This window comes from Centropristis striata, chromosome 21, assembly GCF_030273125.1.
Source record: "Centropristis striata isolate RG_2023a ecotype Rhode Island chromosome 21, C.striata_1.0, whole genome shotgun sequence".
Taxonomy (NCBI): Eukaryota; Metazoa; Chordata; class Actinopteri; order Perciformes; family Serranidae; genus Centropristis; species Centropristis striata.
The window spans coordinates 4,854,432-4,868,905 of record NC_081537.1 but is presented as its reverse complement, the minus strand read 5'-3'; the positions used below and the strand labels follow the sequence as shown (position 1 = coordinate 4,868,905).

General features: G+C 37.1%; 1 protein-coding gene across 1 annotated transcript in view; it reads right to left on the bottom strand.

The window, feature by feature from the left end:
• Window positions 1–11,557, bottom strand: part of LOC131959293 (Na(+)/H(+) exchange regulatory cofactor NHE-RF1-like) — a 43,492-nt gene extending 31,935 nt beyond the window's left edge. Inside the window, exon 1 of the mRNA XM_059324446.1 lies at window positions 10,773–11,557. Coding sequence (XP_059180429.1) covers window positions 10,773–11,279 — 507 coding nt within the window. The 5' untranslated portion in view covers window positions 11,280–11,557. The remainder of the gene's footprint in view (window positions 1–10,772) is intronic.
• Between the last annotated feature and the right edge of the window lie 2,917 nt (window positions 11,558–14,474).

Sequence of the window (14,474 nt, the reverse complement as noted above, 5' to 3'; positions counted from 1 at the left end):
GGATATTAAGGGAAGATTATACATTTCCTGAATTGTTACAGTCCTGTGAGTATTTTAGTTATTGTTATTTGTGTCAGTGCTGTTACTACATTTCACAGTGCTATAAAAAAGACAACAGTTTAGGCGAAAATAGTTTTAAAATAGTTGTTAAGACAGTTTGACCTTTGACCTGTGACCTTTATATTTTTTTAGATAGGCCCAAAACTAGGTCTAAATGAAAGCTAGCATTGTACACTTTAAAATGATACCAAACATGCCCTCATAACATATGAGTAAAGATCTTAAAATGAGCACAAACCAGGATATGCCCCCGTCGTTTAGAGGCCTATTTATTGCAGGGGGTGTATAACTTTATGTGCTGATAACTGTCATAAAGCTACCACTTTGGATGGGCTATCATACCAAAATATCATCTATGGACATGCACCTTTTCAAAAAACATTACTAGATTTTGCCACCTTGAGTGGTACCAAAAAGTCAAATTTTGACCTTTGGCCCATGGACTATATGGGGAATTGGGGGAGACACACATTTTGTATGACTACCCACCCCTGGCTCCGAGGTAACCATGGGCTAAGAGCTAATTAATGCTAGCCTCAACCTTCTCCTGTGTGCAGCCTCAAATGAGAACAAAGTTGTTGCTTTTCTGACTCAAATCCACATCGCTGCCTAAACTTATTTCAATGCCATTCCTGTTGCCCTAGTTCTGCTGTTAATATACGGCAGGGGTCTCAAACTCAAATTACCTGGGGGGCCGCTGGAGGCAGTATCAAAATGACCAAAAAATGACACAAAATGACTGAAAAAACAATAAAATACTTAAAAAAGACACAAAATGACCAAAAAATACACAGAATTACCAAAAAAGACACAAAATTATTTAAAAAAGACACAAAATGACCAAAAAATACACAGAATTACCAAAAAAAAGACACAAAAGTATTTAAAAAAGACACAACATTATTTTAAAAAGACTACAAAGGACCAAAAAAGACACAAAATGACTGAAAAAATAAATTACTTCAAAAAAGACCGAAAATGACCAAAAAAGACACAAAATTATTAAAAAAGAAACCAAATTATTAAAAAAAAAAAGACACAAAATTACCAAAAAAAGAAACAAAATTACTAAAAATAAGACAAAATTACCAAAAAGACACAAAATCACCAAAAAAAGCAATTATAGAGACCTTCCACACACAACACGGTAAAGTGCCATTCATATAAAACTCACATTAAACTTTCATATCAAGGTGGGGGCCACAAAATATCATCACGAGGGCCACAATTGGCCCGCGGGCCGCGAGTTTGAGACCCATGCTATACGGGATGCCTCATGCCCTGTAACTAATACTCCAGTAAGTGAAAAGCCCAGGCTGGTTGGCTAAGATGCTGCAGACATCCAGCTAAATTCCTCCCTGATGGGAAACTTGGCAGAACCTCCCTGATGGTCTTAAAGTGGCCTCTGATACACTCGAGTGAACCGGCCAATGATGACGTGAAACTCGCCCTGCTGCTACAATCACGGTTACGCTTTGAACAATAGTTCCTTTCACGTGATTGTCTTTGGTCGGACTTAGTATTGCAGTCCAGGTCTCAGTCACCAGACTTTTTTTTTTATACTAAATTAAACAAAACATCCCTGTAAAGATTTGAATTTAATGCTTGAGAGATTAGTTTTCCCCTGGCAGATAAAAGGGTGGACTGAATGAGCATGTCATCATATTATGGTGACATCCTGGCCTCCAGTGACTCGGTGCTCCACCACCACACCACCGAGGGCCTTCTACTGGTCACCATAGAGATCCCCAGCAGCAGAAAGAGGCTTTGTCCACACTGTTTGCATGGGGAGAAGAGGCCTGTGGGCCAGGGAGGGAAGGAGAGAGGACTCTCACGCCTCAACAAGGAGGCCATGCTGACCCTGAAATACCTACACCCTCACTTAACACACTGTCAGGAGGGCTGGAGTGTGTGTGTGTATGTGTGTGTGTGTGTGTGTGTGTGTGTGTGTGTGTGTGTGTGTGTGTGTGTGTGCCAGGGGGTGCTGGCCACAGCCATTTGTTTTTCTACTTGTTGGATGTGAAAATGTCAAACAAATGATTACATAATGGGATCCTCAATGAATGGGTGTTAACCCTCTGGGGTCTGAGAGGTTTTTGAAGGAGGTTTTTTGGTTATTCTGTCTTCTCATTCTGTGTCTTTTTGGTCATTTTGTGTCTTTTTTGGTCATTTTGTGTCTGTTGTGTCTTTTTCTTTGGTCATTTTGTGTCTTTTTTTGTCATTTTGTGTCTTCTGTGGGGGTTTTTTGGTTATTCTGTCTTCTCATTCTGTGTCTTTTTGGTCATTTTGTGTCTTTTTTGGTCATTTTGTGTCTTTTTTTTTAGTTATTTTGTGTCTTTTTTTGTCATTTTGTGTCTGTTGTGTCTTTTTTTAGTTATTTTGTGTCTTTTTTTTGGTCATTTTGTGTCTTTTTTTGTCATTTTGTGTCTTCTGTGGGGTTTTTTTAAGTTATTCTGTCTTCTCATTCTGTGTCTTTTTGGTCATTTTGTGTCTTTTTTGGTCATTTTGTGTCTGTTGTGTCTTTTTTTTAGTTATTTTGTGTCTTTTTTTGTCATTTTGTGTCTTTTTTTGTTATTTTGTGTCTTTTTTTGTTATTTTGTGTCTTTTTTTTTGTCATTTTGTGTCTTTTTTGGTCATTTTGTGTCTTTTCTTTGGTCATTTTGTGTCTTTTTTTGTCATTTTGTGTCTTTTTTTGTCATTTCGTGTCTTTTTTTGTCATTTTGTGTCTTCTGTGGGGGATTTTAGGTTATCCTGTCTTCTCATTTTGTGTCTTTTTTGGTCATTGTGTATCTTTTTTGGTCATTGTGGGTTTTTTTAATCATTTTGTGTCTTTTTGGTCAGCTTTGTTTTTACGTCTGGATGTGATGAAGAAGCCATGCTTTGGCGCTTTTGGAGACTCCAGAGAGTTAATATAATGAGGCTCTCAAGCAAAATAAAAACAATTGGCTGGCTAGTCATTTGGAGAGGATACCAACTCATTATGTTTGCCCTGTTATAACACACACACACACACACACACACAGAAACTTTTTCCACCCTGTGTGCTTCTTGCTTCCACTCCCTGTTGTAGAATATCTTAAGACTTTGAACTTTGAAAGAAGGCCTTGAGCAGCTCTCATCTTTCCAAAGGATCATTTCTTCTTCATTATTTCACAACATCTCTTATCTGCCAGCTCATACAAGTCTTGGAAAGAACAATTAATCCAGCACTTCATTGATTTGACAGGAGTGACCGCTATCAATCAAGATTACTGCCATGTTTCTCAATGTGCCCACAGTTACAGTTTATGCCATTGACAGACCTAGTATATGGCTGATCGCTTTTTAAAGGGTATAATGTGCTGCATCAGAGGGCTGAATTTAAAAAACAAACAAACAGACAGGCAAATGCCTTTTTAATTCAAGGTTTGGTTGCTATGATACGACCAGGGTCGCAGATTGGATGTTTGAACTGGGGGGACGAAGCTGTCAGCAAATGATTTCAACTCAATGAGTTATTTTTCCACTCCATGCCTTAACCCAAATATGTTTTATTTAAGCATTTTTAAATAAACTGTAGTGTAAATGACAACCAACATGCTAACATAAATAAATGGAAGTGTGTACATGAAATTCCCAGTGCAGCCAAACAAATTTACTGACTGCCTCTCATTACCCTGAACATACTGTTGGGCATTTTCTTGTCCGTCAGGATTTTCTATGATGGGGGACCCAAACAAAGTCCAGGTGTCTGGGGGCATGCTCCCCCGGAGAACATTTTTGCCCTAAAAGCCTAAATTTGGTGCCTCTCACACATTCTAATGCCACTATTCCATCTTCATTATTGCATATTTTTATGAATTATTGTAAAGGAGAATAAGGGTTCTTCTATGTTTTATTTAAGGCGTCATATTTTGACAGTGGTCTTGCAAATTCTGTGGTGGATTCTGCTAACACATCCATGTGCTCTTATTTTGAAAGCTACATGTGTTTGCTTGTATTTTGAAGGCGGGTCTAACACGTTCTTACCGTAACACCTTATGGTGTGTTTATTTTACACTGAAAGTCTGAACTTGGAGCTCAGAACAACGTCAAAAATTCTGACATTGGTGTAGACCTTGAACGCACCATTAGCCACCGGACTAATGCTCTGATTTACCAGCTATCAGGATAGAAGGAGGGAGTGAGTCACAATTGGCAAAACTTGAGAGCTCGATAACAGCTTGGCAAAAAGTGAACATGGTGAATTTAAGAAACATATTTGTTTCATCATATCCTCTCATAACTGTAAATCATTCATGTTTTGTGGCACAGTTTATAATCCAGCAGAGCAGGGTTATATAAAGGTGGATGGTGCAACTCCGCTAAAAGGCTGTGAGTGAATTTATTTTTAATTTCACCAAGGCAGAAGTCCACAAAGAGACTGGCTCTCATTTACCTCTGCCATACACACAGACCTACTGACCCCAGTGACTCCACTGAAACCAACTGATTCAACACAGGAATGTCACTGTATTATATGCTGCTGTGACTGGACGTTTAGAGTTATGCTTCTGCCAAATAACATGTTAACATGATTACTGATCAACACACAGAGGGGTGTAACCAGCCAAAGTGCACACTTAATGGTTGATCCAACTTCCTCTTGGAAGGATCGTTTGAAACAGGAAAGACATGGAAAATTACAAATATCTTTCAAACCTTAATTTTCCCATTTGCGTAGCAGTAATAGTCTGTGTAATGTACATTTTATCTTCTGCACATTTTAATAAAAGTCTGCATTCATGACCATAACACTGTACAAGCCAACTGCACAAGTCTGAACCAAGGTTAATATAGTTAACGAATTAAATAACGAAAACTAGAATTGAATAAACATTTTCGTTAACTGAAATGAAAATAAAAATGAGAGTTTTTAAAAAAACAATAACTAACTGAAACTGTATTGTGTGGTTACAAAACTAAGTAAAACTAACTAAAAGTCTCACTAAACCCCATTAGCTTAGCCACTAACGGGGCTAGTTGGTAGATTAGGCTTTTGCCAAATCCTGTTTCTCAGCAAAGCTAAAACATCCTTTTTGGTGGTGATAAAGGAGTGTAAAGCCAAACGTTGTTCTTCTTTTAAAATAAACTTTGGCTCTAAACTATCTAGAACACTGTCTACAGCTAGATCCAAAGAGAGCTTGGCGTCTGCTGCAGCCATGTTGGATCCGTAAGCAAACTACAAACTTCCGTCTGTCCAATAGTACGCGTCATCGTCTTGCCGTCCCTCCCCGTTCTGTGATTGGATACCAAAAGCAGGATAAGAATTGGCCATGGACACCATGCCGCCTTGCAGTTTGAAACGAAATCGAGCGTGCAAGGCAGCATGGGTAAACCCAGGCTATTTATGAAGTAATTGAACTGAACGTTGGTGGTTCGATCCCTGACCATGGCAGCCTACATGTTGAAGTATCCTTGAGCAAGATACTGAAACCCAAATTGCTCCCGATGCTGCCTTCATCGGTGTGTGAATGAATTCACAATGGTGGCAGATGGCACCGTTTAGGGTAGCCTCTGCCACCAGTATGAATGTGTGTGTGAACGGGTGAATGAGCACAGTCTGCAGTGTAAAACGCTTTGAGTGGTCCAACAGCGATTAGATAAGCGCTATATAAGTGCAGTCCATTTACCATTAACCATTTAAATCATGTATCACAATATTGCAACATAATATATAGGCCATACGCAATGCAATGCAATGCATGAAAGCATTTATTATAGACACCATGCACAAACATTTGGAAACCCCCAAACACAAAACACAGTCACACTCGTGTTTGCACATTTCATTCACCACCCTGGAGGCCTGAGAAACTCCCCAGCTGCTTCCACCAAGATGACCGACCGATCTGGTGAATGGATTCTCACAGAGACTGCTAGTCAACAAAACCTTCTCTGACCTGCACACTTCAGCCAGCTTCCCACAAAACTTTGTGCTCTCACGCCTGCTCTTCATCCTCTACATTGCCTGCACACAAGCTAATTCAAACTAATTTGGTCAATTACAACAATGACACAGTTCTCCGAGGCTGTTCAGCTCCTTAACTCCCAAATGGTCCCTGTCCCTCTGCTCACCCTTTTTGTAATTGTCCACATAGTGTGTCACTGTACTACTTTACGCACCTCTTCAAATGGCCTCAGTGATAGAAGTGTTTTAAACTGAATTTGAATTGTACCTGCACGTCAATTGCTACTTAGTGACAGGGCTGCATCTAAAAATAACCAAGTATCCTATTATTTTTGTCAGCCCCAAATGAAAATCAGCTCCCACTCTCAGGGAATCACACAGAAGTCTTAACAGTTAGGCTATTTTTCATTGTTGTTACACAACGCTTAAATCAGGGCTCAGACTTTGCACTGGCTAAAAACGGTTCCATAGTCTACAAAATCTTGCCTTGTTTATGACCACTTCAAAGAATAACCTTACTAAATGGTTTCGTAACAGATAACAAAAGCCTGGTCTTTCAAAAAGGCTGGGATTACGGTAAGCCAAAGAGAGAAATACATGTCAAAGTAGGATTAATTAAAATGTTGATGTAATTGAAGGTCTCCCAAGGGTCCCCACACAGGGCCTCAGACCATTAGTGTTGTTGCTATTTTTGTTTTTTGTGTGAACCAACAATAAAGCTTTTATAAAATCTGAAAGTGTGGTCCAACTTCATTGAACGCTCAAGTCTAAACCAGGGGTCTCAAACTCAAATTGCAAATCGCTGGAGGCAGTATCAAAATGACCAAAAATGGACACAAAATGACCAAAAAAGAAACAAAATGACAGAAAAAAACTAAATTACTTAAAATATATATTTAAAAAAGACACATAATTACCAGAAAAAAGACACAAAATGACCAAAAAAAAGACACAAAATGACCCAAAAGACACAAAATGACCAAAAAAGAAACAAAAATATTTTAAAAAATCACTGAATTACCAAAAAAAGACACAAAATTGTTAAAAAAGACACAAAATTACCAAAGACAGAATTACCAAAAAAGGTAATTAAAGGGACCTTCCACACACAACACGGTAAAGTGCCATTCATATAAAACTCACATTAAACTTTCATATCAAGGTGAGGGCCACAAAATATCGTCACGAGGCCGTAATTGGCCCGCGGGCTGCGAGTTTGAAACCCATGTTCTAAACGCTTTGGGTGTGTGTAATAGGGGCACTATTTTTATCCCATCATGTCAAATCACATCTCTCAAGAAGCGATAAAGTATATGATGCTCTGTCTCAGGGACATGCATCAAAGTGACAAAGCCTCTGGTCTGACAAGTCAAACCTGACGGGGAATTCAAGACATGAAGCAGACAGACTGACAGGCATTCATATGACAAAGAGTCTGTTGAAGAGGAATGAGTAAGAGGCCTGTGCTGTGTCACGTCTTTGTCTCGGCTTATAGCCTCTCTGGAACTCCAAATGCTACTTAATAGGGGATCTAATTCCATAAAACCTCAGCAGCTCAGTGTCAGGGCCTCAGATCAGATAGGAAGATAGAAAGCCACTGCTACTGCCAATGCAATAATATGGAATTCATTTTGTTAACAATCACCCTGTAGACCTATCACTGCTGTGTGTGCTTATGCATACACGGACAGGTAGAGCTGGGCAATATACCCAAATGTACTTTATTAATGACCAAACATACACCACAGGCCAATAGTTTGGAAGCAACTTAAATTTTCTGTTAGGGCTGGGCAATATGGACCAAAAGTCATATCCCGATATATTTAGGCTGAATATCGATATATATCACGCTATTTTTGTTGCAAAGAGAGAGCAAATGTTCAGTCAAAGTCAAAGCCAAATATAACATGTCACAAGTAGTTTTAATAAAACCGTTTATTTAAGTGAACATAAATACTGTATAACAACAGGAGTACCAGTTTTTTTTTTTAGATCAAAGTTCAATAAAGTGCACATTTAAATAAAAAAATTAATAAATTGAAAATATCCTATGAAATAAAATGGGCCAATCTTTTTCTGAAGTAAATATATTTATATGAGAAAAGAATAACGAACATTACAAAAGAACTAAATATGACAAACCCTAGTAAAGGCAGCATTTATACATAAAGATAGGTTTTTTGTAACTATATCAATATATACGATATGGTCAAATTTGGTCAAAAACCACATTTAAAAATATATCGATATATCTTTTATATCGATATATCACCCAGCCCTATTTTCTGTTCACAACGCTCTCTTAAAAACCAGTATGGATTCTTTGGATCAGACTTTACCTTTATTGAATTGAAAAATGTTCCTCTATTTACCTTTAGTTACATATTGATGTTAGCAGACCATTGCTGAATAAATGTTACCGAAAGAAAAGCAGGGCTTAGTTTAAGGGTTGAGAAGATTTGGAAGAGTCACAACTTCAGCGTATAAAGTTTTTAAAAAATCACAGTTTGCATTATTCACTTTAGCTCTTTGGCTTTTGAGAGTTTGGATACAAAAATCCCAATAAATCTCAACTGTGTTCATATCTCTGACAAACTACCACAGAAATGGATCAAACTGAAGCAGCTGAGTAAAGAAACCAGAGTTCAGATTTATACATTAAGGAAAGAAGGATACACAAAGTCTAAGCAATAAAAGACCTGATCATTATATTTTTTTTAAAAAGACATTTCTGTCTGGATACTTGGATACAATGAAACTGATTGTAATTCTTCAAGAGCTAACAGACTAACTGAATTCCCCCTCGGGGATAAATAAAGTCATTTTGATTTGATTGATTTTGTTTGCGGATCAAATACCATAATGAAATAAAGTGCACATTGAGTTAATGGTGTTTTGTAATATTCACTGATCCAAAGGTCAACAATACATTTCCATGGAAAAGTTTCTCAACTGATTTTCAGAAATGTTATTACAATATGACACTGGTGATATGCTGATATAAGACAACATGATAAAAACTTTTGATCCATAACACTCCAACTCACTATTAATATACACTATTAATGCATTAAGCATGACCCCCATTTAGTCAGCATTCTGAGTCGTTTGCCCCATAATGTTTGCTTTATATGTTTGGACGTTAATAAAGTACACTACAGGCCAAAAGTTTGGAAGCAAGATCAAATTTGTACAAAAAAGATCATAGTTTAATTGCTATACTTTGCAGCAAAATAAACATGATTATTATATAAAGAATCACTTATTAGAACACATTTTTACTCTAATGATCAGGTCTTTGGGTTTTTATGGCTTAAACTTTGTGTTTCCTTCTTTCCTTAATGTATAAATCTGAACTCTTGTTTCTTTACTCAGCTGCTTCAGTTTGAGCCAGTTCTGTGGTAGTTTGTCAGAGATATGAACACAGTTGAGATTTATTGGGATTTTTGTATCCAAACTCTCAAAAGCCAAAGAGCTAAAGTGAATAATGCAAACTCTGATTTGTTTTTTACTTTTACTTTTGACTCTTCCAAATCTTCTCAACCCTAAAACTAAGCCTTTCTTTTCTTCTGGTAACATTTATTCAGCAATGGTCTGCTAACATCAATGTTTACCTAAAGGTAAAAAGTTGAGGAAAATGGTTCAATTCAATAAAGGTAAAGGTCGTCACCCTGTTAAAATAATCACCTAAGTCATTTTTTTCAAGTTTTGCAGGAAACACGAAAAACTTCACCAAAAGTGTAACATATGACATGTATTGTTTATATCATATGTGTAAATTATGTAACTTAAGAGAAATAAATGACTTTTTTGAACATGCCTTTGTGACTTAAGCAAGATATGGTAACACTTTATTTTGAAGATGTCTACATAAGAGTCACACAAGCCTGTCATAAACATGACATGGGATGTGTCATGAACATTAATGACACTTTGAAGTAACATTAATACTCATGATACTTGTCATGTCATGTTTCTGACAGGCTTGTGTGCTTCTTATGTAGACACCTTCAAAATAAAGTGTTACCATATCTTGCTTAAGTCACAAAGGTATGTTCAAAAAATTGCCTAAGTCACATTTTATTTTGAGATAATAAATCCGCTTAAGTCACACACTTGACATAGGCCATTATCTTAAAGGGGTAAAATCACATGATCTGATCAACTGAGGATGTTGGAGATTTTACCATAGGTGGCAATGAGGAGATGATTTAGGCAAAAAAAACAATTTTGACAGTGTGACGATATGGATATTCAGCCTAAATATATATCAGGATATGACTTTTGGTCCATGTCGCCCAGCCCTAACAGAAAATGTAAGTTGCTTCCAAACTTTTGGCCTGTAATGTATGTTTGGTTGTTAATAAAGTATATAGTTTAGTACACTATAACATAATGATGAGTGTAGTACATGTGCAGTAACTTTTATGAGAGTGAGTTGCTGTGCTTTACACTGTAATAAATTATTCTGTAGTCATTTCATTTTACTTAACATAGTTGATAAAATGTATTAAATATAAATGCGTCCTTGATTTTGAGGCAGTTTTATGAGTAACTTTAATATAAAAAAGGTTGAGATAGAATCTACATCTATTTATGTGTATGGAATTCTAAATCAAGAGAATTTTGAATTAATCAAACACAATAGAATTTTTAACTGACAGGCACTTCCTGTTAAGTTGTTATTAACTGAACTTGTAATGTAGTTAGATTTCATTCATAATATTGCGTGCAATCTGTTGCCTCAAGCTATTGTTTATCTTTTTTTCCAGTTGTTTTGTACCTTGGTGCTGGAGCTGACACTCAGCCTCCCCGACCGGTCCGACCTCTCCGAGGAAGCATCCCCGTTCTCCCGCGGGGCCGGGGTGGAGCCCCTCCTCGGGGTGGAGCCCCTCGGGGTGCCGCCGTTGCTCTGCGCGTCCCCGCGGTCAGAGTCGCTGTCCCCGGCCGGCTGAGGCAGGGGAATCCCCTCCGTGACGTATTCTTTCCGGCACTGCAGGTTGTGTTTCTTCAGCAGCTCCGTCGTCTCGGAGTCCACCACGACGAGCTCGAGAGCCCCGACGGTGGCCCGTATCCTAGCGACCACCTGCTGATGGCTCTCGCCCTCCACGCGCTCCCCGTTCACGAACACCAGGCGGTCTCCGGCGAGCAGCCCCGCGTGCGAGGCGGGAGTGTCGGACTCCACGAGCCGGATAAACTGCCCGGTCTTGCCCTTCTCCCCGTGCAGGTGGAACCCGTAGCCGCCGGAGCCTTTCTCCAGAACACACTGTCTGGGTCGGAGGTTCGACATGTTGTTGTTCTTCTAACCGACGAAAACTTTTAACTCCGAACCACTTCAGAGAGTTTAAAAACAGCGAGTCGCACAACAAGCATACAGACCTGACACCTGTTGCGCACTCTGAGCTCCACTTCCGCTGAACTGACTCACATAAACTTTCCGCTGAACTGCTGCGGAGCTTTCTCTCAACAGATCCTCCCCTTTGATCTGCTGCTGCTGTGATGCAATCCTCCTCTTCTTCTTCTTCTTCTTCTTCTCCTCCGACCCGACACCGTCCCGGAGGTGCCAGTGTCAACACACACACACACACACACACACACACACACACACAGAGTCAGATTAACACGTGTCACTAACAGCTTTTCAAAATAAAAGCTACCTCTGGTCAGACTGCATCACAACTTCCTGCATTTTTTTTTTTTTGGTCAGAGAACATTACAAAGAAGTAATGTGTTTTAAAGGATAGATACAGATTTCATAAGATAACATTGTTATGTATTATATTTTTAAGAGCAAATTTAAGACTTCTCTTTTTTATTTGGCTTTTACTTTAACCATTTTTAGAGATTTTTTTCTGCTCTTGCATCTTAGTGTTACAACATCTTTTATTTATTTGCTATTATTTATTGAGATATATATATATATATATATATATATATATACACACACACACACACACACACACACATTCATGCTCTACTTCTTAATTATTTATTTATTGTTTTTTTATTATTGTTTTACAAAAATCCAGACTTAAAAAAAGTAAAGTAAAAAAAACCTAGATAAAAACAATAAATAAATAATACATAATTAAGTAGAGCATGAATATATATATATATATATATATATATATATATATATATATATACATATATAATATTTTGGGTTACTAATATAATTTTAAATAAAATTGTGTAATGTTTGGGATCTAATCTTACATTATTTTCCCAATAAGACTATATATATAAGCTACTCTACATTTGGACAGGTCACAAAATAGGATAATGGGAAGTGAATAATAGCTCTCAGTGATAACAGCAAAAAGAGAGATGTTATTAATGATTTTAATGAGTTTGGTAGCATAAGTAGGCATTTATCTCCTGAGTGTGTTCCCCAAACTCTTCATGTTTTAAAGTCTGGCAAAGTCTTCAGTATGATTAGTGTCAGTGTGACAGTCTGCCAAGCATATATGGCATCTGTTGAACAATGCTATTTTTAAGGAAAACAATAATTAAACCTCTACGGGCTCGCGTTTTCTAAACCCCCGTAGTGCAAAGCTCTGTTACCAATCTTCACTCTTTTCAATTACTTTCAGCTACACTGCAAAAGATGACATCTAAGTAAGATGAAATATCTTAGATGCTTATTTTTTGTCTGATAAGATAGTTCTTCTTAGTAAGCATTTTTTATTTTAGACTGTTTCATTTGTTTGATGTAAAGATTTCACAGCTTTTGCCTAATTTCAAGAATTAAAAAAAAATATTCTACATACAGATAAAAATCTTTGTAGCTGTATCAAGAAAAATACAGTCATTTTTAGTATGACTGCTGGTTTCTAGAAATATAATGCCTATGCATATCATTATGTCAAGATGATGTCTCTAGCATTTACTGATTATTAATTCAAGAATACTTTTCAACATATTGAGAAAATAGGTCACGTGTATTTCATTAGAAACAAGAAAAATGCATGTGTTGTTAGTTAGAATACACTAATTCTGAGGTATTTTTGGGTTCATTAAGATTAGATATTTTTACTTATTTTGGAAAATCTTAACAAGCCAAATTTTCTTGTTCCATTGGCAGATAATTTTGCTATTTTTAAGCAAAATACACCAAATTTTTCTACTCTTTTTCTTGTTTTTAAGAGCTTTCATATTGCAGAGATCAAATAGTAGGCCGGGGTAATAAAAGGGATACTGTACATTTAACATGACCTCCAATAAGTGAGGCAAGTGCTCCATAAAAGTTCTGAGAAACAACTGTGCACAACAGTGAGAACAAAATTGAAGTTAGCTTAAGAGCAGCAACTACTGGGCTTTTATTTTGAAAGCTACACCTGCAAATAGGAAGTTTTGTATCTATTCATTGCTGTAAGTTTTATAACCATATAGCTCATAGGGAAAACCAGGCAAAGATAATTCACAAGTATTTGTTTTTCTTTTTTTCAGCGCACATGCACGTGCGCGCATACACACACACACACACACACACACACACACACACACAACAAAAAAGGTGTCTTAAAACAAGATAAAAACACTAAATCTGAGGGAAATGATCTTGCTGCATGGACAAATAATTTCACTTGACAAGATTTCTTAAATTAATATGTTAAATCTAGATCTTAAAATAAGAAATTAACTCTGAAAACAAGATAAATTATCTAACACTTCTAAATCTAACTTTTTATTTCTAGATTTAATAATCTTAATTTAAGAAATCTTGTCAAGTGAAATGATCTGTCCATGCAGCAAGATCATTTCCCTCAGATTTAATGTTTTATCTTGTTTTTAGACACCCTTTTTTTGCAGTGCACACACACACACACACACACACCATGGTGGGTGACTGCAGGCAGGAGACTAATGTTAATATAAAGTATGCTCAGTTAAAAACTATTTATTTGTTATGCAGCATACAACACATCAAAGACAACTTTTGGCAGCATAGTCTGACATCAAACCACTGTTCAGTGTGTGCAAGGCAATCATTTGAATCATTTCAGATTAGAAACTGTGTCAGACCTGAGCATCCTTACAATTACAGACCAACATGAAAATATTTGCAGAAGAGCATTGCATACTGCAAACAGAAGATCATAAACTTGCTTGTGTTGCAGTAAAAACCTGAACATGGAGCTGTTCTTCTGACATTGTTGTTTTCTGGCCTGAGACACAAGAAATGTCTGACAGACAGTGATCGTTGAGCATTTCAAAGTTAAAAAGCCTGTTTTTTTTCTTCTCAGGAACTGGCGCAATGAGCCAAACAGACAAAAGAGGCATTAAGCTTCTTTTTTTTTTTTAGATATGAGTTTCTGGCTACCTAATAAGTGTCACATATCTGAGTATGCCAGGTGTGTAAATAGGCAATTTAATGCATTAATGCAGCTTTAACCCTCTGGAGTCCACAAATGTACTTCTTCATGATGTTACAATGTAAAAACAAAGCGACGTCAATTTTCTGCCGTCAACTTCCATCTAAAGT